At 38.4% G+C, this 22,082-nt stretch overlaps 2 protein-coding genes across 2 annotated transcripts in view; one reads left to right on the top strand and one right to left on the bottom strand.

The window, feature by feature from the left end:
* LOC100704787 (integrin alpha-6) lies at positions 1-13,677 on the top strand. The gene is made up of 25 exons (XM_005467314.4): positions 1-320; positions 396-517; positions 2,487-2,566; positions 2,646-2,916; positions 3,023-3,142; positions 3,282-3,495; positions 4,511-4,707; positions 5,443-5,531; positions 5,633-5,760; positions 6,200-6,289; positions 6,376-6,440; positions 7,003-7,142; positions 7,382-7,525; positions 8,441-8,562; positions 8,673-8,823; positions 9,112-9,189; positions 9,265-9,344; positions 9,462-9,536; positions 9,654-9,756; positions 9,849-10,025; positions 10,107-10,208; positions 10,356-10,466; positions 11,113-11,217; positions 11,464-11,589; positions 11,971-13,677. The coding sequence occupies exons 1-25, from the start codon at positions 145-147 to the stop codon at positions 12,055-12,057; spliced, it is 3,153 nt and encodes a 1,050-aa protein (XP_005467371.1). The 5' UTR covers positions 1-144; the 3' UTR covers positions 12,058-13,677.
* gpc2 (glypican 2) overlaps positions 13,675-22,082 on the bottom strand; it is a 19,423-nt gene continuing 11,015 nt past the window's right edge. The window contains exons 4-11 of the mRNA XM_003445246.4: positions 21,760-21,935; positions 21,579-21,659; positions 20,970-21,135; positions 20,164-20,294; positions 19,277-19,423; positions 18,327-18,463; positions 17,325-17,497; positions 13,675-17,244 (exon numbers count right to left, since the gene is read on the bottom strand). Coding sequence (XP_003445294.1) covers positions 16,967-17,244; positions 17,325-17,497; positions 18,327-18,463; positions 19,277-19,423; positions 20,164-20,294; positions 20,970-21,135; positions 21,579-21,659; positions 21,760-21,935 — 1,289 coding nt within the window. The 3' untranslated portion in view covers positions 13,675-16,966. The remainder of the gene's footprint in view (positions 17,245-17,324; positions 17,498-18,326; positions 18,464-19,276; positions 19,424-20,163; positions 20,295-20,969; positions 21,136-21,578; positions 21,660-21,759; positions 21,936-22,082) is intronic.

The following is a 22,082-nucleotide window of genomic DNA, read 5'->3' on the forward strand; positions in this document are numbered from 1 at the left end:
CACACCTTGTTTGTCTGCGTCTACAATGAGCCAGTCAGCAGCTGCTAGGACCAATCCCTTTTCTAGGAGGCCTTACTCTCCACTTTGCGTTTCAAGAGCGCAGCAAGAGAATGAGCAAAGTATACAGTTTTTAATTTAAATACCATGGCAAAGCAATGGCATATGGTGTTTCTTTGGATCATATGGTATTTTCAGACCTCAAATGTTACAGCTTTCAACCTGGACACAGAGAATGTACTTCAGAGAAATGGAGATCCAGGCAGCCTGTTTGGATTTTCTGTTGCCTTCCACCAACAGCTCAAACCTGCCAGAAAGAACCTGTGAGTGAAAGCAAAAAAATTTGTAAGTATGGAATTAATCACACCTTTGTCTTACTGCTTGGTATTTTCCACCAGACTGCTGGTAGGAGCTCCACGAGCAAAGCATCAGAACCAAGTGAATGTTACAGGAGTTGTTTACAAGTGTGATCTGACTACAACATCTAAGAGCTGTCAGCCCATTGAGTTTGATGATAAAGGTTTGTGTACTTTGTCTGAAGCTATATTTATCATTGTTTTATGGTAGCGAGTTTGTAAGTGTTTAATATTCAATACAGTCAGCTTGAGAGTGCCACTCTTGCTTGTTATTCACATGCATTTCTTAAAGGAAAATTACATTATGCACACCACAAAGAACCACATGCAAACAATATAAAAGACTTACCTGGAATTATAATCAACTGATTTCCTAGTCAACAGCTATTGTATTGTATCAAAGTTATTGCCATGAAAGTAAAATATAACATAAAAAATAATAATCTTATGAGTGTGTTTGATATCGGACAGCGAATGTTCATTTTACATGCTGATTGAGAATGGTTATGGTTTTAGGGTAGAAACTGTCCATGAATCACTTGGTCCAAGTTGTTAGTGACATGTGGTGTCTGCCTGAGGACAGAATGTCAAACAGGTGGTGGCCAGGTTGAGAGCAATCTTTAACATTGTGTTGGGCTCTGGAACAGTTGCATGTGATTGCAGTATGTTCGAGAGAACAAAGGGGGCAGCCAATGACTATTTCGACTGTGCTGATGGCTTCTATAGATCTTTATCAGTTATTAAGCAGCTAGCATAACACGATGTGAGACAGTATGTTTATACACTCTTGTGTGGTAAAAGCTCACTAACAACTTTCCCTTGGTGACTTTTCTTCAACATTTTCATAAAGTGCAAACATTGCTGTGGTTATTTTGTCAGCGTCTTTGATGTTGCTGGCCCAAGAATTTTAAGCTCTGGGCTCTTTCTTGTTGTACGATGTCACCTTCTTTATAAGCAGACTCATCTAATGAAACAAGTCCAACTACAGTGGTGTTATATGCAGTTTAAATAAGGAGTTGGTAGGACGGACTGTGTGTAGTCTAAATTGTATAGAGAGCACAGTATTAGGCTGAGAACACAGCACAGTGTGGGGAATTAGTGCTGAGTGAGATAATGAAAGAGAGATGGTGACTACACATTTTGTCGATGGTTTGCAAGAAAATCTTTGATGCAAGTTCAGGTGTGAGAGTGGAAGTCCAGGTAAATTTGCTGATCAGCAAAGTGTCTAAAGCCAAATGACCCCCTGTGAAAGCTGGTTAGCTGTCCAGTTCGTGCAGTCTTCTGTCAGCCCCAGAGTGAGTGCAACTGGTCTGTAATGTTCAGACTGTCAACAGCAAGTTTTTTTTTTGCTTCAAGGATAATATGAGCTGATGATAGCCTGGGTGAGAGAGGGGCATGTGCTAGAGACAAATTAAAGTTCATAAAGACAGGCATGACTTGGTTGAGTGCATTCTTGGGTATTCCATCAGAGCCAGTAATGACTGAAAACAACCAATGTCTGCATAGGAGGCAGACATTGGTTGAATGCACAACATACTGAACTAGAAGCAGATAAACTGCAGCAGAAGACCACACTGACAGACCTGCGATTTGTGAGTGAAGCCATCATGTGGCCCAAAGTATGCGAGAAATATTTTCAGTACTTTGCACAATATATGGCACAAAGGATTAAGACAGGTTTGAAGGCAAAACAGAGTGCAACCTGGTACAAGCAAGGTGTAAGAAATGAAGGGGCCAGTGAGTGTATATTTATATCGCACCCACCCAAAACACTGTGCAGCAAAGTTATTAATTTAAACTCCTTTTTAATAGTCCAATATCATATATAACTACTTAAAATTGTGCCAAACTGTAAAGAAGAAAAAGAAGAGAAAACACACACCAACACTTGCTCAAATTTCATTGTCAATATTTACTGAAGCGCTTAAGTGCAAAATAGTACAAGATATCTGTAGAATTTATCTCTAATGCTTTGAGCAAAAGGCTGTTGTAAGGGTTTGGAGACTTAAGCAGCAAAGTATATTTATTTTTCTGATACAACTCATTTAATGTAAATCTGTTTCTGGGAAGTAATCATAAAACTTTCTCTCAACTAAACAGTAACAGAGTGAGCTCAACTTTCTGGTTTTACAGAGTTCCTCAGTAGTAAAGGCATAAATAACCAGTGGATGGGAGTTAGAGTCACGAGCCAAGGTCCTGGTAAAAATGTAATGGTAAGGAATGCATTCAGATTTTAAAGGAAATTTTAAGAAAGTCAACATCTTTTGTAAATCTAGCCTCCTTCCCTTTTAGACTTGTGGGCATCACTATCGGGATTGGGACACAACCCCAGGTCTTTACGTTCCTCACCTACTGACGGGTCAGTGCTACCTCTTAGGAGACGACCTGAAGGTGGGTGAAGAAGAAAGGAGCTGGCGGAGGGTCGTTTGTGATAGAGAACACTTAACAAGACGTCAAAAGGACCACGACTGGTTTGCCTACTGCCAGCAGGGTCATGGAGCATCTTTTGCAAAGGATAACACATCCCTTCTATTTGGAGCACCAGGAGCTTATCAGTGGAAAGGTAAATTAAAGCTTAGCAGTCGAGTGGTTTGACAAAATATATTCACTTATTCATGTTTTTTTTTTAATGTTTCATGTTGTTTTCACTCAAATGATCCTGCTCAAAGGAATAGTAAGAATGGAGGTTTTGGACAATCTGGACCTCTACAGTGAGGATGCTCGCGAGACTGGAAATATTGACGATTTTAACCCAAAACTCATTCCTCTTAAGTCAAACAGCTACCTGGGTCAGTTTCTTCTCTCTTGAATACTGGTTAATGGTCAAGCAAATGTTAAAATTAAAATGTAAATTTTAGTGGTGTCAGTGGGTAAAACTCTTACAAAGTGAAACATTACAGTGAAACAGTATCATCCTGTACTATCCAGGATTCTCCATTGACTCCGGAATGGCCCTCATCAGGAAGGGCGAGCTGACCATCGTATCAGGAGCACCTAGAGGAGGTTACAGCGGACAGGTGGCATTTCTGAAGGCAGACCCTGTGGCACAGAGAAATCTGTCTGTGGAGCTGGTCCTCTCTGGACCAGGTCTGGCATCCTCCTTTGGCTATGATTTGGCAGTGGTGGATCTCAACGGTGATGGGTAGGTTGGAGATTATGTCCATTAAACCACAGCCATTACATCTACATTTTTAGTTTTATACAAAAAGCTAGTTTTAGCTTTTTGTATAGCCTTAGGAGGTGGAACACTAAATACACACAGGACAGGGACTATCAGAGTGAAACAGGAAATATAACAGGTATGCACAGACACAAGCTTAACACTAAGACATCAGACATGGCAACAAGGAGGGAACACAAAGATGTGGGACCAGGGCAGGCACAGAGATGCAGAACAGAAGGAACTCAAAATACTAAACCTGAGAACTAGAAATACTAGAACAGAAACCAAAATATTAATAGTGACAACCCTGAATAACAAATAATCAAGAAACACAAATAAAAAAGCTACAAAACACTGGGTCACCAACCCAGGACCATGACAATATTTTTACTGGTTGGTTCGTCCAACCCATCTATCTTCAAATTTCATGATGACAATCACCCATCTTCATGGTTCCTCTCATTGATTTATCACTAGAGTTAATTTCAGATTTAAAAATAAAGGGTTCCTGGGTGAGGTGTTCTGGGCATGTCCTACCGAGAGGAGGCCCCAGGGCAGACCCAGGACATGCTGGAGACATTATATCTCTCGGCTGGCCTGGGAACGCCTTGGTGTTCCCCCGGACAAGCTGGAGGAGGTGGCTGGGGGTTGGGAGGTCTGGGCTTCTCTGCTTGGGCTACTGCCCCCGTGACCCGGCCCCAGATAAACGAAAGAAGATGGATGGATGGATGGATGGATGGATGGATGGATGGATGGAAATAAAGGGTTCAGTCTGAGTATCTAATAGCCAATATGCTTTTCATGAAAAAGATTATAGATTTCTCTTTCTCTAAATTCAGAGAGCTGTCATGCTAACATTGTGAATTTTACACTCAAACACACATTATTCATCACAGATTAGGAAGTACACAGTCAATATAACTTTCTGTCTCTATTGCTATTCAGTAGTATTCATAGTAATTGGTTTTATATTGTGTTCTTTTGCTGGATGCAGGTGGGATGACCTCGCTGTGGGAGCACCGCAGTTCTTTGTCAAAGATGGCGAGGTTGGAGGAGCAGTCTATATCTATATCAATAACAAAGGAAGAAACTGGGAGAATATTGTTCCAGTCCAACTTCTTGGACATAAAGACTCCATGTTTGGCCTCGCAGTAGAAAATATTGGAGACATCAATCAAGATCATTATGGAGGTTGTAACATTTTAACTACATTTACAGAATATGAAAAAGTCACTAAATAACAATAGATAATATTACATACCACAACCACATTCACTACTGGGTAAACCACATCGAGTTATGCTGTGGTAGAAACCCCAAAAGTCATAAAATACACAAATGTAATAAACCACACTCATCCTCAGCACACAGTGGGAGTGTTTTATTGCTTATGGATTGGACTTTAAATTTTTAACAGATAGGACGTCTCGTATCTTCCCAAAGTAACTAGCAGGGTTTCAATTTAAGGCCTAAAAACAACAGGAATTAAAAGACACAAAAGACAAATGATACATGGAGGATACTCCAGTGTAAATGTCATTTATGAAGATTTGTTATGTTAATTTCCAGTTCGGACTCTTCTAACTTGCCTTTGCATGATTACCAAATATCCTACTACACAGTATCTTAGCCTTCCTAGATGTTATTTACCTACAAATTACTTAGGGATAGGCCCTCTCTTTGACATCATACAGACCCAAGAGTAGGGGGAAAAAAGTGGCTAGAGCAGTCTGACACTTCAGTCTTGGCTCACAGAGATGACTTAAAAATACATTGATCTAATTATTTTGAAACTTTAGCCATGTTTAAAAAAAACGAAGATCCACTATTGTAGGTGCTCTTAAAATGCATTTTTGGACAAACCCCCAACTTTGTTGTCTCTGTGTTGTCACCATGATTTGTATTAGTGTTTGCCTGTGTTGACAGATATTGCAGTGGGAGCACCGTATGAGGGCTCTGGACTTGTATACCTTTACTATGGCGCTCCAGATGGTGTCAACAAAAAGCCTGCACAGGTGAATTTGCTGAGCTTCTTCAACATCAGCAATTTAATTCAATAATATATGAATATTTACAATACAAAAAAACTTAATATCTTATATCTTTTCTTCTTTAGATAATTTCATCACAGTCAAAGAAAGTGAAACTGTTTGGATATTCTCTGACTGGTAACCTGGACGTAGATGATAATCAGTATCCTGACTTGGCTGTTGGATCACTCTCAGATTCCATTTTTGTTTACAGGTATATATAGAGAGAGAGTTACTGCATAAGCACAAGATAAAAAGTAACCAATGATAAATGCATCCCAGCACTTAATTTTCTGTATTTTATTTATACTTGAAGCTCAGTTTAATTTTATGTAAAAAAAAAAAAAAAAAAAATCTTCTGGATAGAAACTAACCCCGAGCTCAGATTTCTTTTAATGAACACATTTTATCATCATCTTCTGATCAATTAATTCTAATCATATTGATTTACTTTTTTAAAACAAATATGCTGTATAAATACTTTTAAACATGTGCAATAATTTATTAATGGTTCACTTTCTGACAGAACAACTTCAATTCCACAAATCACTACATGTGCTTTTAATGTTTAAAATTCTTCTCTGGTTATGATTCTATAAATATGAAGGTACAGAAAGTCTCATTAGTGATTTTCTTTCTCATATATGTTGCAGAGCAAGGCCAGTGGTCACCGTCAGCACCTCTCTTAAGATTGCACCAAATAAAATAGAGATCACAAAGAAACGATGTGATGAGCAAATATGGTAAGATGTTCAAAAACACAAATTATAACATGCTCTATCTGCAACGCTATTGGGTTTTAATCGAACACGTCTGCACAAACTTCAAGTTCTTTTGCAGTCGAGGCATGTTTTACCTACACAGCACATCCTGAGTCGTTCGACCCTAAGCTGAGTAAGTTTCCTTGGTTCAATATTCCTTAAATCCGTGGTTTTAAAAAGGAGGTATAGTAAAGGCTAATTATAGGACCTAGCTATGTGCACAATTTTGAGAACTAGAAAAATACATATATGTTCCCAGGCTATAAAAGGTACATATTTGTAGCATTTATTGTAGATTTTATGGTAAAATTTCAGGAGTTTGATCAAATACAAAACAATATCTTTAAGAGTTTATTGTTCATTGACAATTTAAGTTAACTGAAAAACGTAATGCATTCTGATACATTTGTTCTCTTTTTGACATGTTTATTGGTGCTAATATGATGCAAAGGATAACAATGTTGCCAAGAAAGTCCTGGGATAAAACCTTCCTGTGCCTGCTCTAGTTTGCATTTAGCATTTAAAGAAATATAACTGGTCATTATAAGTTGTACTGTGTAACTATGTAACATTAGGTACATGTTGCTGTACATATATATGGGTGTACTATAATCAGGTATTTACAGTAGTACTAATACTACGTTAACTGGAGTCAGTTGTTTCTAATCTGTTGAATGTACTTATCTATATTGCAGTGCTCAACTTTACTTTTGATGCTGATTATGAGATGAAAAAATCAAGAGTCAGGGTCAACTTTATGGATTCATCTCAAGGAAAGCTGGAGCTGTCTGGTCAAGGGAGACAGGCCTGTCACAAAACTACGCTCCAGCTTTTGGTACTGTTTCATTTCGTTAGAAGACACACGGTCTCATAATGCTGCTTGATTGTCAACACTTTCACTTCACTTGGTTATATTGGACTTTGCAGAACGTTACTTTAAAGTGAAAATCTTTAAAATGTAGTACAATTTACAGAGACTTATAATATTTGTCATTAGGTGTTATACAAAACCTTGTGGGTAAAAAAAAAAAAAAAAAAATCACATTAAATCACAGCAAAGCTTTTTTGTTCCAGAGAAATATCAAGGACAAGCTGCAGAATATTCCCATCTCTGTCACTGTGTCTCTGAGCTCCAGTCAGACAACCAGTGCTACTGCGGATCAGCTCAGTTTTACTCCTGTCCTTAACCTCTACCAGCAGAAGACCACTTCCTCAGAGGTAGAAATGAGTTTATATGCAGTTCTAATCAAAATTATTCAACATTTCCTAGGTGTATGAAGACTTAGAGAGTAAAGTTTTTCGAATAAACTCGAATTTTTGCAAATTACACCTGCATGTGCATTTAGTTAAAATATAATCAAAATCAAAGTTGCAGGATGTTTTTGTAGCAACATCAGTATCATTAAGAATCAATCTAATACTAATGTGTTTTATTTACTAGTTGTACAGTGTGTAAATTGTACAGTTAACTGGCTTCAGCTGCAATATATTTGCAACTGTGGTCAGAAATATACACATATACTCAAGTTAAATTAAAATTGGTTTCCTGGAGACTGGTGGGCTAGCTTAAGACAAAAAAATACTGAATTTATTTCAAAGACCCTCAGGGAGACCTGAGCACAGATGTATCAGACAGAAAATAATGAACACAACACAAAAAACAAAACTTAAATGAGCCTGTAGCATACTTAGTGTCAGTTTCACAAGAATAAAACTGTAACAATATCAACCCATAGATAAGGTAAAGCTGGTGTGTAAAGGGGCCTATATGACATCCCCAATGTTCATGCAAAGGAGGGTCGATTCAGTTGAAGAGATATATTTCCTCTTATTTTCCAAGTATCAACCGGTGATTTGTGTCACATTTATTTTAATCCCACTGATCATTTTCAGTGTTTGAACAAGTTGAATAACTTAAATTCAGAAGGTGTCAGAAGCCTGTGACAAGTGAAATACAGAATATTAAAATTAAAACTAGAACTAGAATGTTCTTGACTGTATCTTTCTGTTTACTGCAGTTATTGAAATTGTGTGAATTAAATCCCTTAATTCTCTTGTTGTGACGGATATGAACAGAATCCTGGAACCTAGCTGAAGCTTTATTAGAGAAGAGTTTCTTCTCTTTTTTAACAGATCGTTCTAATAAATAGAGGCTGTGGCAGTGACAAAATTTGTCAAAGTAACCTGGACTTACAGTACAAGTTCTGTTCCAAAAAAACTCAAGACGGTCAAGATGTTTTCAAATCACTGGCCAGGTAAACCAAAAATATCAAAGCTCAAAAATAAAGTCTTTTTTTTTCCTGGTAAACCAAAACATGCGACCCCTCAGCCCAAGCTGCATTAACTTTTACTGTCACTCCTTTAGTGAGGATGGTGTTGCAGTCATCACTCCATCAGATGAAGACATAGCTTTGGAGATCACTGTGACTAACAAAAACGGGGATGATGCACACCAGAGTAGTTTGGCCATTACACTCCCAGACATAGTGCGCTACTCATCCTACTCGACCACTGCAGTGAGTACAGAAAAGCTGGTTTTCCCCTTGTTAGATCGTATGTTTTACTCCATGAATCCATATCCTGTTCCTTATGCTTCACTTTTAGATTCCAACTTTGATTTCCTACTTCCTACTTGTTGTGTTACTCTAAAATGTGATGGACAAAATATATTGGAATATTTTAATGATACTTTTGGTAATTTTGGTACTCCAAAATTTTATGTCATCTCCCAGGACTTTTTTATAATCACTGTATATTTATAGAGTTATACATTTTGCGATGAGATTGCCTGCTTGTTTCCTCAGGAAAAACAAGTGAGTTGTGCAGATAACAGGATGCCAATTGCCTGTGACCTGGGAAATCCACTCCAAAGAGATGCTCAAGTGAGTAGCGTTGCTCAGTTTCTTCCACATCTGCATCATTATTTGCATGTTTGATGGTTACTTTGTTCCTTTCAGGTAACGTTTTATGTCATGCTCACAACTTCTGGCGTCACGTTGAACACAAAATTAATTAACATCACTTTACAGCTGGAGACGTAAGTAGGCTGATCTGAATGGATTATGTTACTAATCAGTGATCAGTGGAATGTAAGTGACATTCAGTAAGCAGAAATAATAATTTACAAATAATCTTGGTTCTTCCTGTGATGTAGGACGAGTGAGCAGACCATACAGCCAATACAGGCCTTTGCCAAAGTTGTTTTTGAGCTGCAGTTGCAAGTAAACGGGTGAGTTCTCCTTTAAATTAAAATTAACATTGTTTGTTTGTCATTTTAGAAATGAATGATTTGGCTTGAAGGATTTAAAAATGACTAATATTATATCATAATGTGTTTCTTCATCAGGCTCGCTAAACCTTCTCAGGTGTCAATTGGTGACATTGTGAAGGGTGAAAGTGCAATAAAATCTGTTGATCAAATAGGAAACTCAGTTCAGTATGAATTTAGGGTAAGGTGATATTTGGTTCTAAATTTTAAATTAATCCTGCTGCTTAGTTTTTTCTCATGGGTCCGAGAAAACATGCACTGTTTCTCTAATAGATAACAAATTTGGGCAGACCACTGAAGCATTTTGCAAATGCATCACTGAGCATCTACTGGCCAAAGGAGAACTCTGTAGGAAAGTGGCTTCTCTACTTGACTCACATCACCAACGACGGTGTGCATTCTGTCCCCTGCTCACCTGTAGATGAAGTCAGTCCACTTAAACATGTAAAGGTAAGGAAATCCTGTCATTGTTGAAATGTAAGCAATGCTTTAATGGCAAATGCATCTAACCAGATCATGTCTGATACCAAGGGCTGGCATGATACAGCAAGAAAAAGACGTGAGGCTGAACATAAAGCCCTCTCTACTGATGGATTCACATTTCTTCCAACAAAAAGAAAATATAAAACACTGGTAGGAGAATAATAATTTAATGAAAATTAAACATTAATTATAATAAATTCAAATGTTGCAGCAACTTGCTTTTACTGCTGAACTGATGCTTTATGCAAACTGAGACTGATGAATATGCACATCTGAGGCCTGTTGTATTCCCTTTAGACCTGCTCCGATGGACTGAATTGTGTGGAGATACGCTGCCCTCTGCTGGACCTGGACAGTGCTGCACGGATTGTTCTGCATTCTCGCCTTTGGAACGCCACTTTGGCCGAGGTGCTCCATTTCTGAAAAGTGCTATTGCAGTGTGTATAGCCACAGCAGGTAGCTGTTCTCAGGGAACGACTCATTCGTCTCAACGACTCATAGGCTCAGAATTCCTTGTCTTTGGCGTTGCTGTGTGAAGTTTCCTCTGGGTTCTCTGTCTTCAGCTTATATGTTAGTTTAATTGGTGATTCTAAATTTACCTGAGGTATAAAAGCAAAGTAGATACATTTTTACATGAATATATATGAAAAGGCAAAATGCTGATTGTAGTGTAAAAGTGCTTTGAGTGGTCATTAATGCTATAATGCCAGTTCATCCTGTAAAATACCATTAAACACTAAAAATCACCAACAAAGTGAGCAAGGAGAGACAAGAATATAGCCTACTTAAGAACATTTTTGAAAGTCTTTTACTATGAGGGAAGTGAATGCAACGCCTCTGATTATTTTACACAGTTGTGGTCCTGTGAGTAGGCTAATACTTAGGAACAAATTAAAACCATTTGAAACCTTCATGGCAATTAAACAATAATTTAGTGTAGATTCTTATTTCTACAAAACACTCACATGGACTTGTTTCTCACTCTGTTACCCATTTCCAGCCTTACTTAGCAGCGTGTCACCAGTATCTTATTCAGTTTTTCTCTTCCATTTAGGATTACAGCTCTTTAAACTATCTTCTCATTGTTGTTGATGCAACTCTGACTCTAACCAACGCTCCAGAGAACATTGGACTTAAACCAGACAAACTCAGGACAAAGGTAAAGTGGTTTTTTTTGTTTGTTTGTTTTTTACCAATTTTGTTTAGTTACTCACACAAGCAGTTGCTCTTTAATACAGCCACCTTTGAGTTCAGTGTACTATAACAATTACATTAAAATAATGTTTGTAACAGTCTAAGATGGTCAGAGAGTCACAGCCTTCTAGGATTTGTGCATCTCAAGACATACTGGTTGTTTTGGGTCTGCACATCATTATTATTATTATTATTATTTTAATGTCCACAGGCAAAACTGACAGTGTTCCTTGAGAAAAAGACTGAATTCCTGGTCAAAGTTGCGTGGTGGATAATCTTCCTGACAGTCGTGTCTTTGTTGCTGCTGTTGGCCTTTTTAGGCTTCTTACTGTGGAAGGTAACAAGAAATACAGAATACATGTAAACTGTTGTTTTAAAAGTTTACTGAGCTGATAGCTATACAGCACATAGGATCAGTAGTGTCAAATCAGTCTCTCAGTAATCTTCCAACAAAGCAGTAACAGCAGTTTGGTTTTTTTCCAGCAGTTGTAAGCATTTAAACTGCACCTTACTCTTAGCATTCCTCCTAAATTATGAATACTTTGAATAGAAAAGGCAAATTTCTGCAGTCTGAAAGCACTTAAATGCAGCATAGATGAGGAATGTAAATGTACAATGAACAGTTGAAACAGTTACTATTTTTCATGAATTCATTTACTTTTTACAAACTTGTCTGTGAACTGTCATACTGACCCTTGTCCTTATTTCTTTTTGTAAGCGTGGTTGCATCCACTGCATTGATCATAAGAAGAAGTTCTCACATAATGGAGCTCCAAACACAGAGACAGCGCCTCTTAAAGGCTAAGGCAAACCTTAAGGACACATTGAAGGTTTAAGAGGTGTTCAATGACCCGGTAACACTGAGGCTTCCATGGGGAGCTGTTGTTTTATATTTTCCACTATTAGCACAGAATTATCTGATAATTTTATGATGTGTTAGGATTTATTTTTTTATTGTTGTGGTTTTTGTTTGTGTTTTGTCAACCCAATTTATTTGCATGTTTACACTTTTCCAGCATTTTCCCTGTTTCATTTCGGTCTCCCTGTTTTTCCATTGTTGTTCATTTCCCGACTTAACACTTGCTGTTGTATGTGTGCAAGTGCATTTACCAACATGAACATCTGCAAGCATGGTGTGGAAAGTTGATTATGTCTCACCTCAAATGCTCAGCTTATTGGCTACATATTAGAAAAGGAGAGACTACCAAACATTTTTCTTTCTTTCCAGCCAGTAGAAGGAAGATGCAATGTTTTAAATGCCGAGCTAATTAACTGAGAGTGGTCATTAATTTTATGCATTTCAGGTTAACGCAAAATGACATATTTTGTGGCAGTGTTTATTTTTCCATTCCTGTTAAATTTTCATAATCACCTTGGAAGAATTTTATATTACGTGTAGTCATAGGCACAGTAATTTGCAGATGTTCACAAAATGCATAACAATCACAGTCAAACCTTAAAAACATACTCTCTTTTTAATCCCACACAAAACAGTGAAGGGCAGAAAGTCTGTTTATCTTAAATAACTGAAAAAACATGGAAAAAGAGGACAAGTCCTTCTCTTGCCTGTTTGGATATTCAGCTCCCATAAATGACACACCTCTCTCAATTGTAGCTCCTGCACTTCAGTGTTTTGCTTCTGTGTTTCATTCTGTCCTCTTTTAAATTAAATGGCAATTTCAGGCTCTAAATTAAACTTCACAGCATAAACTGTAAACCATTGCACTAGCTGCTAATCTTTGTCTGTTCATACTTAATCCAGTTTGTTTTCTTGTGTTTCACTGAGGTAAGTTTTGCCCTCTCACACAGAAAGAAAAGATGCTACCTAATCTTTCAAAGAGGAGTGGTGAAGGTCACATGCAAAAAAAAAAAAAAAAAAGCTTTCTTCTCTTCCGTGTCCTCCAGATGCAGTTTAGGAAGTGAGACATCCTTTAGTATGGTTTACTGATACTGATTTCCAGATCGCAGCAGGAGGATAGAGGAGATAATGAGGCACAAATCAGAGAAAAAAGAAAGGTCTTTAACATGTATTTATAGGAGCTGAGACAGAAGTAAACATTAGCATTAGTATTATTAAATGACCCAGTATTTGTCAGTTGTCAGTCTGTCCTGTTCTACTTCCTGTTTACCTGCCAGTTTACCTTCCTGTATCTATTCTTGTCTTCATGTTTACCTCAGTGACTTTGTTTCTTGTTTTGGATTTTGTGTGTGTGTAGTCCACTTTGGATCACTTGCTCGTTCTCTGCAGTCTTCTTATGTCTTCTTTGTTCAGCCATAGTTCTTTTTGTTGAGCTGGTGAGTTGTGCATACGATCTAAGCCTTAACATGGAAATATTCTGTAACTAAAGCATGTGTTGTTCAGTTTTTGTATTTTGGCTGTTATTAAATATAATTACCTTAAAAAAATTAAAGAATCAACATCTTTTTCTTCAGTTTTTTAATGAAGCAAAAAATGTCACTTGTTTGATACCAAAAAACTGTCACAACAACATGAAAAAAAAAGTTGTGCTATACTTTCACCATGAAGGAATGTGAGTCGTAGGAATGGATGCGAGCTGGGCCTCAAAAACAACTTTCCTAAAATTGAATGGAAATACTGCAGCCATCACAGACATGTCTGACTGCTGAGCACTGAAAGCACACGATTAAAACACTGTTGCTTTTAAAATACTGTGAAACACTTTGTCATTTTCTTTGTGCAATATAATGCTGTGTGTGGTGAAGTCTTAGCCGCGGTTCCTACTGTTGTTGAAGGCTTTCATTTCAAATGAACATATCCACCTTCACATGCTGGCATTTTGTTTGAGTTTTGTTCAACAAGGTGCTGGAAACAGTCCTCAGAGAATTTGGTCCATACTAATATGTTAGCATTACACAGTTCCTGTTATCCACTGAGCATTTTCAAAGGAGTTGGAAACAGTTGGTAATTGGTGTAAAAATGGATATGTTATGAAAGGAAATCCTTTTCTAGATCATATTTCTATTTTACAGGCATATTTCCACCTTAGTAGATTGAATTCTGTTACAAGCAAATGGGATTTTACAATTTCTCTTCAACTTAAGTTTCCTTTTGCAGCATCTATACATTCTCTTATATTCTCTGGTCTCCTCAGCTGTTCTATTCAGTCACTTTCATCGTCTCCTGGAAATAGTTGAGCATTTTGGAAACTGTGCTTATTTGCTTTTTTTGAAGCTGGACCTAATGCAAGCAGCTTAGCATAAAAGCTAGAAAGTGAGAAACACTGTCAACTTTCACTTTACAAAACACAAATTAAAATGCAACACTGAATAATGTTTAAGAAAATGTTACTTTAAAGATGCTGAAAAGTAAAGTGTAAAAATTGATACTGAGGTTATACACTCACTGGCCACTTCATAGGTTACAACTTCAGAAGACCTTGAGAACTACTTTAATTCTTTGCAACATAGTTTAAGGAAGGTTTTGGATAAATTCTTTAGAGACTTCGTTCTTATTGATATGACAGCATCACAAAGTTGCTGCAGATTAGTCAGCTGCACATCCATGATGCTAATCTCCTCTTCCACCACATCCCAAAGGTGCTCTATGTTCTTGTTTTCACCAAACTCTGACCAAACCATCTTCATCTGATCATCAGACCAGGCAATCTTTCTATTATCCAATTTTGGTCAGTCCACATGAATCATAGTTTCAGTTCCCCATTCTTAGCTGAGAGGAGTGGCACTCAGTGTGGTCTTCTGCTACTACAGACCATCTGATTCAAGACTGAATGCATCTGGTCATTCTCCTCTGACCTCAGGCCATCAAAAACGTATTTTGTCCGAGAGAACTGCCACTCACTGCATATTTTCTCTTTGCCAAACCATTCTCTGTAAACCCTAGAGATGGTTGTGGGGGAAAATCCCAGTGAATCAGCAGTTTCTGAAATACTCAGACCAGCCCATCTGACATAAATAACCATCCCATGTTCAAAGTCACTTAAAACACCAATTCTTACCCAGTCTGCTGCCCAGGTGGAAATTAACCAGGTCATCTTTAACATGTCTACATGCCTGCCGTGACTAGCTAGGCAGATATTTACATCAACAACTGAACTGATATAATTTATGAAGTGGCTGGTAAGTGTGTGGCAGAGATTGCATTTTTATTAGCAGATCTGTCAATTTCTTCATGCCAATAAACAATCAGTATGTAACCCATCTAAAATGATCAAGTGTTTTTGCACAAATTAAAAAAGTTAAAATATGTTAATTTGCAAATTCAACCGTTCCTTGTATATAGATTTTCTCATCCAAGCTAGTTACTTTGTTTTAAACTAATCAGCTGCTGAATCCGTCTTTTTGTTGTTTTCTTAATCTTAATCATAAACTTCTCATTTTACACTTTGCAAGCTAAGCACACTTCCCAGAATGTTAAACTAATCTTTTCCTCTCCTCTTTCCTGATGACAACTCCTCACAAGCTTTGTCTTGAAAAGTCTTTGATTTCATCTTCATTAAAACAGCACATGAAAATTAAGAACCATCATCTAAGTTCTGACATCATTTTTCTCTCTGAAACCATTCAGTCCAATGTTACAATACGTAGTGTGCTCACCGACTGTTTTCAACAACTTTTGTTGCTTTTAGGAAAAATAAGTACAAAAGCGTACTATTAAAAAAGGCCCCAACGTCCTCTCAACAAGACCGGCACATATAACAAACATTATAAAACAATCACACAAACACACACATACGCACACACTCACACATGATGCTCCTTACCCCTCTCTGTTTAGAAGTAAAGAAGCCAAAAAACAACTACAGCTGATAATAAGTGTTCTGATGTATATGATAATATTTTAAAATGACTGGTTTACAAAAAAGTATTAATACAACTTGATTTTTCCCTTTTTTTTCCACCACCAGAGAACTTGAAAGACAAACTTACATTAGAAGAAAACACACAGCCATTGTCTTGAAATAATAATAAAACAAAATATGATATTACAAATAAATTAAAAACAGCAATATATTACACTGATATAAGCAACCCAACTTGGTTTGAGCTTTTACATTCAAAATCAGCCCATTGTTTGGTTTCAAGAGTCACACTTTTACCTTTTTCAAATGTTTCCAAGCCAAAATATGGAGTTTAATTTAAAAAACTTAAACTTCATCTTACTGCTTTAAAAAGATAGAAAAATTAATTAAATGAACATCAGCTAAACTGAACCCCGATGTACTGAAGTTTAATTTAATGAGAGAAGCAGCAAATAAATGTACTCATGTTAAATCAGCTGCTCACTGAAACTACATAGTAATTATGGGCACGGCTAATCTCTACCTCACAGACCACCAAGCGGTCACCGCCATCACCCACACATCCTGCCAATTCATTTGATGATAAAAAGTTTATTCCTTTGTTCCCCTTAAGACTTCCAGCACTGCACACCGTTCAGCATTTAAGGCCAATCAGTCAAACATGACACAAAAAAATAAAAGATGATATTTTTAAGTTGTGTTTTTAATCATCAGTGTGTTTTATGTCTCATTAGTTGCTTGGGGAGTAGGAAAAATATTCAGTGTTTATTTAGTGCTGTAAACAGGTCTTTGATTATTGCTGAATTAGCCTGTTTTTACTGTTGTTTTAATGCTGGTGTAACCGAATGGAATGGCAATTATTTTCTTAATAATGTGCTTTAGACTCCAGCATGACAGAAATTTTCCCCTTCACCTCCACACTTTAATAACCAGCTATCTCCACATGGTGGCAGCAGTGACCACAAAAGGCAGAGGCAACAAAGAAAACGGGGAGAAAGGGAGCAGACCAGCTGCAGATCGAACCCGTCCCTGCCCGTTGTTTCTGTTCCACTTGGACCCGTTTCTGTCTCGGCCTCGAGGCGGCTTTGCAGGGTTGGAGGCGGGGTTATTTGAGGGTTTGGTGTAGGGTGGAGAGTAAGGCCCATAACCTGGCCAGTCATGATTGTACCTTTCGCCATGATCTCCACCTCCTGAGCCACTGCCTTCCTCACCTGAAACAAGAAAAGCACATTTTCATCTGATATATGGAGCAGCTATAAGAATATCAAATCAAAATTTTAGGAACACTCACTGTCCATGAAGTCCATGTCCTGTCCACTCATAGCATGCCTCAGTTTATTGGTCACCACTCTCAGCTCCATGATCAGCTGCCGGGTCCTCACATCTGGACGTGCAATATCCACTTCCACCTCAGGGTTATTGATCTGGCTCACCAAACCGTCACCCGTCACATCTGGCAGGTACCTGAGCATACGCACAAAGAGGCGTTCACATATATAGTAGCTTATTCTCTGCCATTTAATTTTCTTAAGAACACTGAAGGTTTATGTGCAGTGATACCTTTTGTAATCAAATCTTTAATGGCGAGGCTCTAGAGATGGTTATGGCCATTCAGTCCCTTTGCTTTAGTCCAGACAGAAACATCTCAGCAGTCATCATCTGATGGATTGCTGTGACATTTTGTACAGACACTAACAGTCCCCAGAGGATTAATCCTACTGACTCTGGTTTCATGTGGCTGCCTGGACCACTGGGCTGACATTTTCGGTACAGAGCACAATGTTTCAGCAGCTATTGGTTTGTTTTATGTCAAGATTTATTGAATTTTTAATAATGTATGTATTACTTTTTGCTTACAAGACAGTTAGCTGCAGCATATATTTTTAAAGTTACAATCTGGAATGCCCAAAGGTCATTTCACAGTTATTATCACTTATTGTATATGTGATAATACAAGATAATTATAGCACAGCCAGCACATCTGGTTTGTGACAGAAGATGGATGTGCTTTTATATAAAAAGCTGACTGATGAAGGTGGGCAATCAGTTCCTCTCTTTCTGTGTAACACACTCACTAGTGTTTCTTCTCAAATGAGCTTGATTCATTGGTGTGTACACAGAACAAGCAGACCCAGGTAGAGAACATGTGGGTGAGTGGCGGTGGCATAATTAAATAAACTCAGTTCCATCTGTTGCATCCTTCCACCTCTGCACCATCACTCACTCACTCACTCCTCCTCCTCCGCCTGTACAGACCCTCCCCTGAGCAGCCTTTTGCTCTGATCTCGCTCACCTCCCCCGGGTCTGCCCGTTCCAGCAGCGGTCCTCATTAGTGACGTCGGCAGCCATCTTCTCATCGTTGCAGATGGTGTGTGGGAGGGACACCCAGAAGCCCCGCATGGGCCGCAGTCGCTCTTTCAGCTCGGTAACCTGTGTGGAGGTGGAAGGAAACTGGCTATGACTCAGACATGGTTTTAAAGTATCTTTGTATGAAAGCTGCAGGGCTGATGCTGGGTAAAGGTAAAAACCTAATACAGCTTTGCTTCTGGGTCAGCTCTTAAACCACATTTCTTTTCAGTCTTATAAACAGATATAAATATCTAATACCCTCTTCGTCTGTGTTCTGATCTTAAGCTCTTTTTTATTTAGGCCTTTCTATCTTGCAAGACCGCACTATTCACAGAAATCCTGTCTGGGCTCTAACCACAGGGCTCTCTGTTATTAGTCGCTCTGACTTATTTTAGTGTTTTGGGGGTTTTTTTTCCTTTTTTTTCCGCCTCTTGATCTGAATCAGATTCATGTGCAGAGCAAACATGTGTGACATTCTTACAGTTTTATCCTGATAAATTAAAAGAATGCTCAACACAAAAGGGTAAATTGTGCACCACTAAAACAAGTAGTATCTATTTCTGTATCAACAATGTGCCAAATTGCTCACTGTAACATGTGAAAAGTGGCACTTATCATGAACCCACCAAAAATGGTCACTCATCAGCATTCTCGAACCACTTCAAGGGGTTTTATCTGGTTTCAATGTAAGCACTTTGTCTCTCTTAGTGAAAAAGCACTAAATGGCCAATGGATGGTACTTACCAAGCACCAAATGGCAAATACAGCAGAAATACAATAATTTTAGGCCTTAGCTGATTTTTTTCTTTTTTTTTTACCTTTATTGTCAAGTAAGTGCAACCCAAGATTAAGAATTCCTACTGGTACCGAGTCACCGTGCTGTTTGCTCCTTACCAATCGATCCAGGTTGGTGCCTGCAGCAGTGGTGGGTTTCTCTTCAGGAGTGTAGGTGCGGAAAGGCCTCCTGTTGCCCCCAGACTCTTTGGGCGAGCGTTTGGACCTTGCTGGAGCTGGCCTGGGGTTTCCACAGCCTTGGAACACCTGAGGTACACAGCAACAGCAGTTTTAAGATTAAGTTTGAAGATTCTTCTATGCGGTGTCAAGACAACTGTATATTCTCGAACTAATATGTGATGTCTTAGAATTTCTTCTAACAACACCTGGAGGATAAGTGCAAAAGGCTTAGTGCTTTCTTCTGAGAGAAAAAAGGTAGCTTTGATTTAAGTTTTGAATTAAAGCTAAAAAAAAAACACCAGGGACCTTGGATTTCTCGGGAAAAGAGTCAATGATGTCTACAGACAAAAATATTGCAACTGAACAATGTAACACTTTTGAAAAAGCTCCCCCTAACCTCAACAGTCACGCTCTGTTAGAGTGCAGTCGCACAAAGCTGGATTGTAAAGCAGAGAGCTGTCTGTTCCTTAAAGCACTACCAACACAAACCAGGAGCTTTTCTGTTTCTAACAAGACGTGGGTGTCTCTCTGGTGGATTCACTCCTGGGATGTCTGCCATGTTTTAATCATACTCCGAGGCTATCATGTTCTCATCTTTACTGCATGCTGTCTCATTAGAAAGATTAAAAATGAAATTAAACAATAATTAAGATTACAGCTTTTGCTTGAAGATCGAAGAAGATCATTTGCACGTCCTCTCAAAGGTTCAGTTAACATTTCACTTGATTGATTCACAATTGCCAAACTCTTGGAAAGCAATAAAAAAATATAACAATGCTCATTTGGTTTTCATTTTTATGTACTGATCATCTGCTGTGCTTTCTTACTTTGCTGGAGATGCTGACACTGTTTTCCTGCATGTGCATAATGGCCTCTGACACTTTGACAGAGATAGAGTCAGCTGCAAGCTCCATGTTGAAAGGCCCCTCCAGCTTCTCTGAAACCTGGTACAGAGCATCTGAAAAACATAGAGATGGTAGGGTGATAAAGTTTGCTTTGACTTTAGTTCTCACTTTCAGGTAATATATAGAAGAAAAAACTGTGTGTAGGTGGGCTTCTGTAGAGCCTGATGAATGTCAAGACAGTGGTTCCCTGTGTCTGGAATCTCCCCCCTGGCCAACCAGCTAAAAGAGTGTGATTTACATCTCTTTAAGGGGTGTTCAGTAAGATAAAGAAGCAAGCTGTCAAAATATAAAGAGAAGCGTGAAAAAGAGAGGAGAATGGTGGTCAGACAAAAGGCTGCATGAGGGTAAAATGGTTTTGAGTTCAGCAGGCACGGATGGAGCGATGAAAGGTAAGAGGAAGCACTCCAGATGACAAGAAAAAAAATAGAGGGAATGTATGGGTTTGATGAAAGGAGAAAGGAAACACAGGAAGACAGATCAATTGTGAAGGAGCAGAGAGGCATGAATGATTAATGGAGGAGGAACTCATTAGGGAAAAGGACGTGAAAGTAAATGAGTGACAGGGGCACAAGAAAGGATGCTACTTTTTGGGATGTCTGGTTTAATTATGATGAGAATAATTCAAAGTGCTTAGACGCTGACTCTTCTTTCCTAAAGATCTAAAAATGATGCTGAAAATGTGCCATCCACACCTATGAAATCACATATAAAGATATTCCATCACCCACCAATGAAATTGTTCCATTCGGTGTCCAGGTCAGCCTGATTGGCTAAGCAGCCCTTCATCACGTTAAGGCACAATGAGCGGCAGGGGCGCACGGAGGGCATACCTCGACACAGTGGGCAGTACCACTGACGCATCAGGCCACGCACACACTCTGAATCTGCAGTTAACTGAAAGGACAGAATAAAACAGATTAAATACACAAACACACAATGACATTACTTAACAAAGGGGTTTTACATATTTGCAGCTCCAAAAGTCAACAACAGCTGAAGAACTTCAAAGTTATGTTTAGAAAAACTAATTTACTCAATTACCAGTTCACACTATACTGGACAATGATTCACTTGCTGCTGGTAACAAGATGATTTTGTTTTTGCTTCAAAGTTTAGATTTGAAATTAAATGTCCGATAATCTAATAAACAGGATTACTCTATAAAGTCTAGACTAACTATTGTGTTTTTGAGTGACTAGCCGTTTAAACAAGAACATAATGAAAGGGTATAATTGTTTGCCAGTATGCTTTAGACAGCAGAATATCATCGATGCCATCTTGGATTAAATATTCCATTCAAGATAAGCATGAAGAGATGCTGAATAAGATCCACTCACCTTTGTTGCTTTGTTGACAATGTCCCGACCAGTAGCAAGCCCTTGAGACAACGCTCTGGCTGCTATGAAAGCCCTCGACACCTGAATGTCAAACCAAAGATAACAGATTAGGGTCCCCCTTTGCCATCCTGCTATATAAGTACAGTTTATATCAGCTCTGTAGATTTTACTATATACACACTTGTACACGAAGTTTGCGAGGGACATCCCCAAATGGTTGCAGCTGTTCAGCGTGCTTGCTGACACACTCTAGGTAGTCCTCACTGAACTGATACTGGGGGTTTACCAGAGAGAAGACCCGCTCCACAAGTCTGGACCAGAAATCTGACAGAACCTCTGCCAGACTCACACTCCCCCCTGTGAACAATAGAGTAACAGTTATATTATATTAGAATATGTTTTTTTTTCTTATCTGATAAATGCTTTGAAAAAGAGTCACAGCAGTTAGAATGGATTTCACCACGACAATGCTGTTGGAGGGTAAAGACAAATTTCTCTCATCTT

The sequence above is a fragment of the Oreochromis niloticus genome, linkage group LG2 (assembly GCF_001858045.2).
Source record: "Oreochromis niloticus isolate F11D_XX linkage group LG2, O_niloticus_UMD_NMBU, whole genome shotgun sequence".
Taxonomy (NCBI): domain Eukaryota; kingdom Metazoa; phylum Chordata; class Actinopteri; order Cichliformes; family Cichlidae; genus Oreochromis; species Oreochromis niloticus.

Bases quoted from the DNA above. Each gene is read 5' to 3' on its own strand.
- LOC100704787 (XM_005467314.4), top strand. From the start codon at position 145: ATGGCAAAGCAATGGCATATGGTGTTTCTTTGGATCATATGGTATTTT. The intron at 5,532-5,632 runs GTGAATTTGCTG...TTTCTTCTTTAG, and splicing joins TCAACAAAAAGCCTGCACAG to ATAATTTCATCACAGTCAAA. The intron at 7,526-8,440 runs GTAGAAATGAGT...CTTTTTTAACAG, and splicing joins AGAAGACCACTTCCTCAGAG to ATCGTTCTAATAAATAGAGG.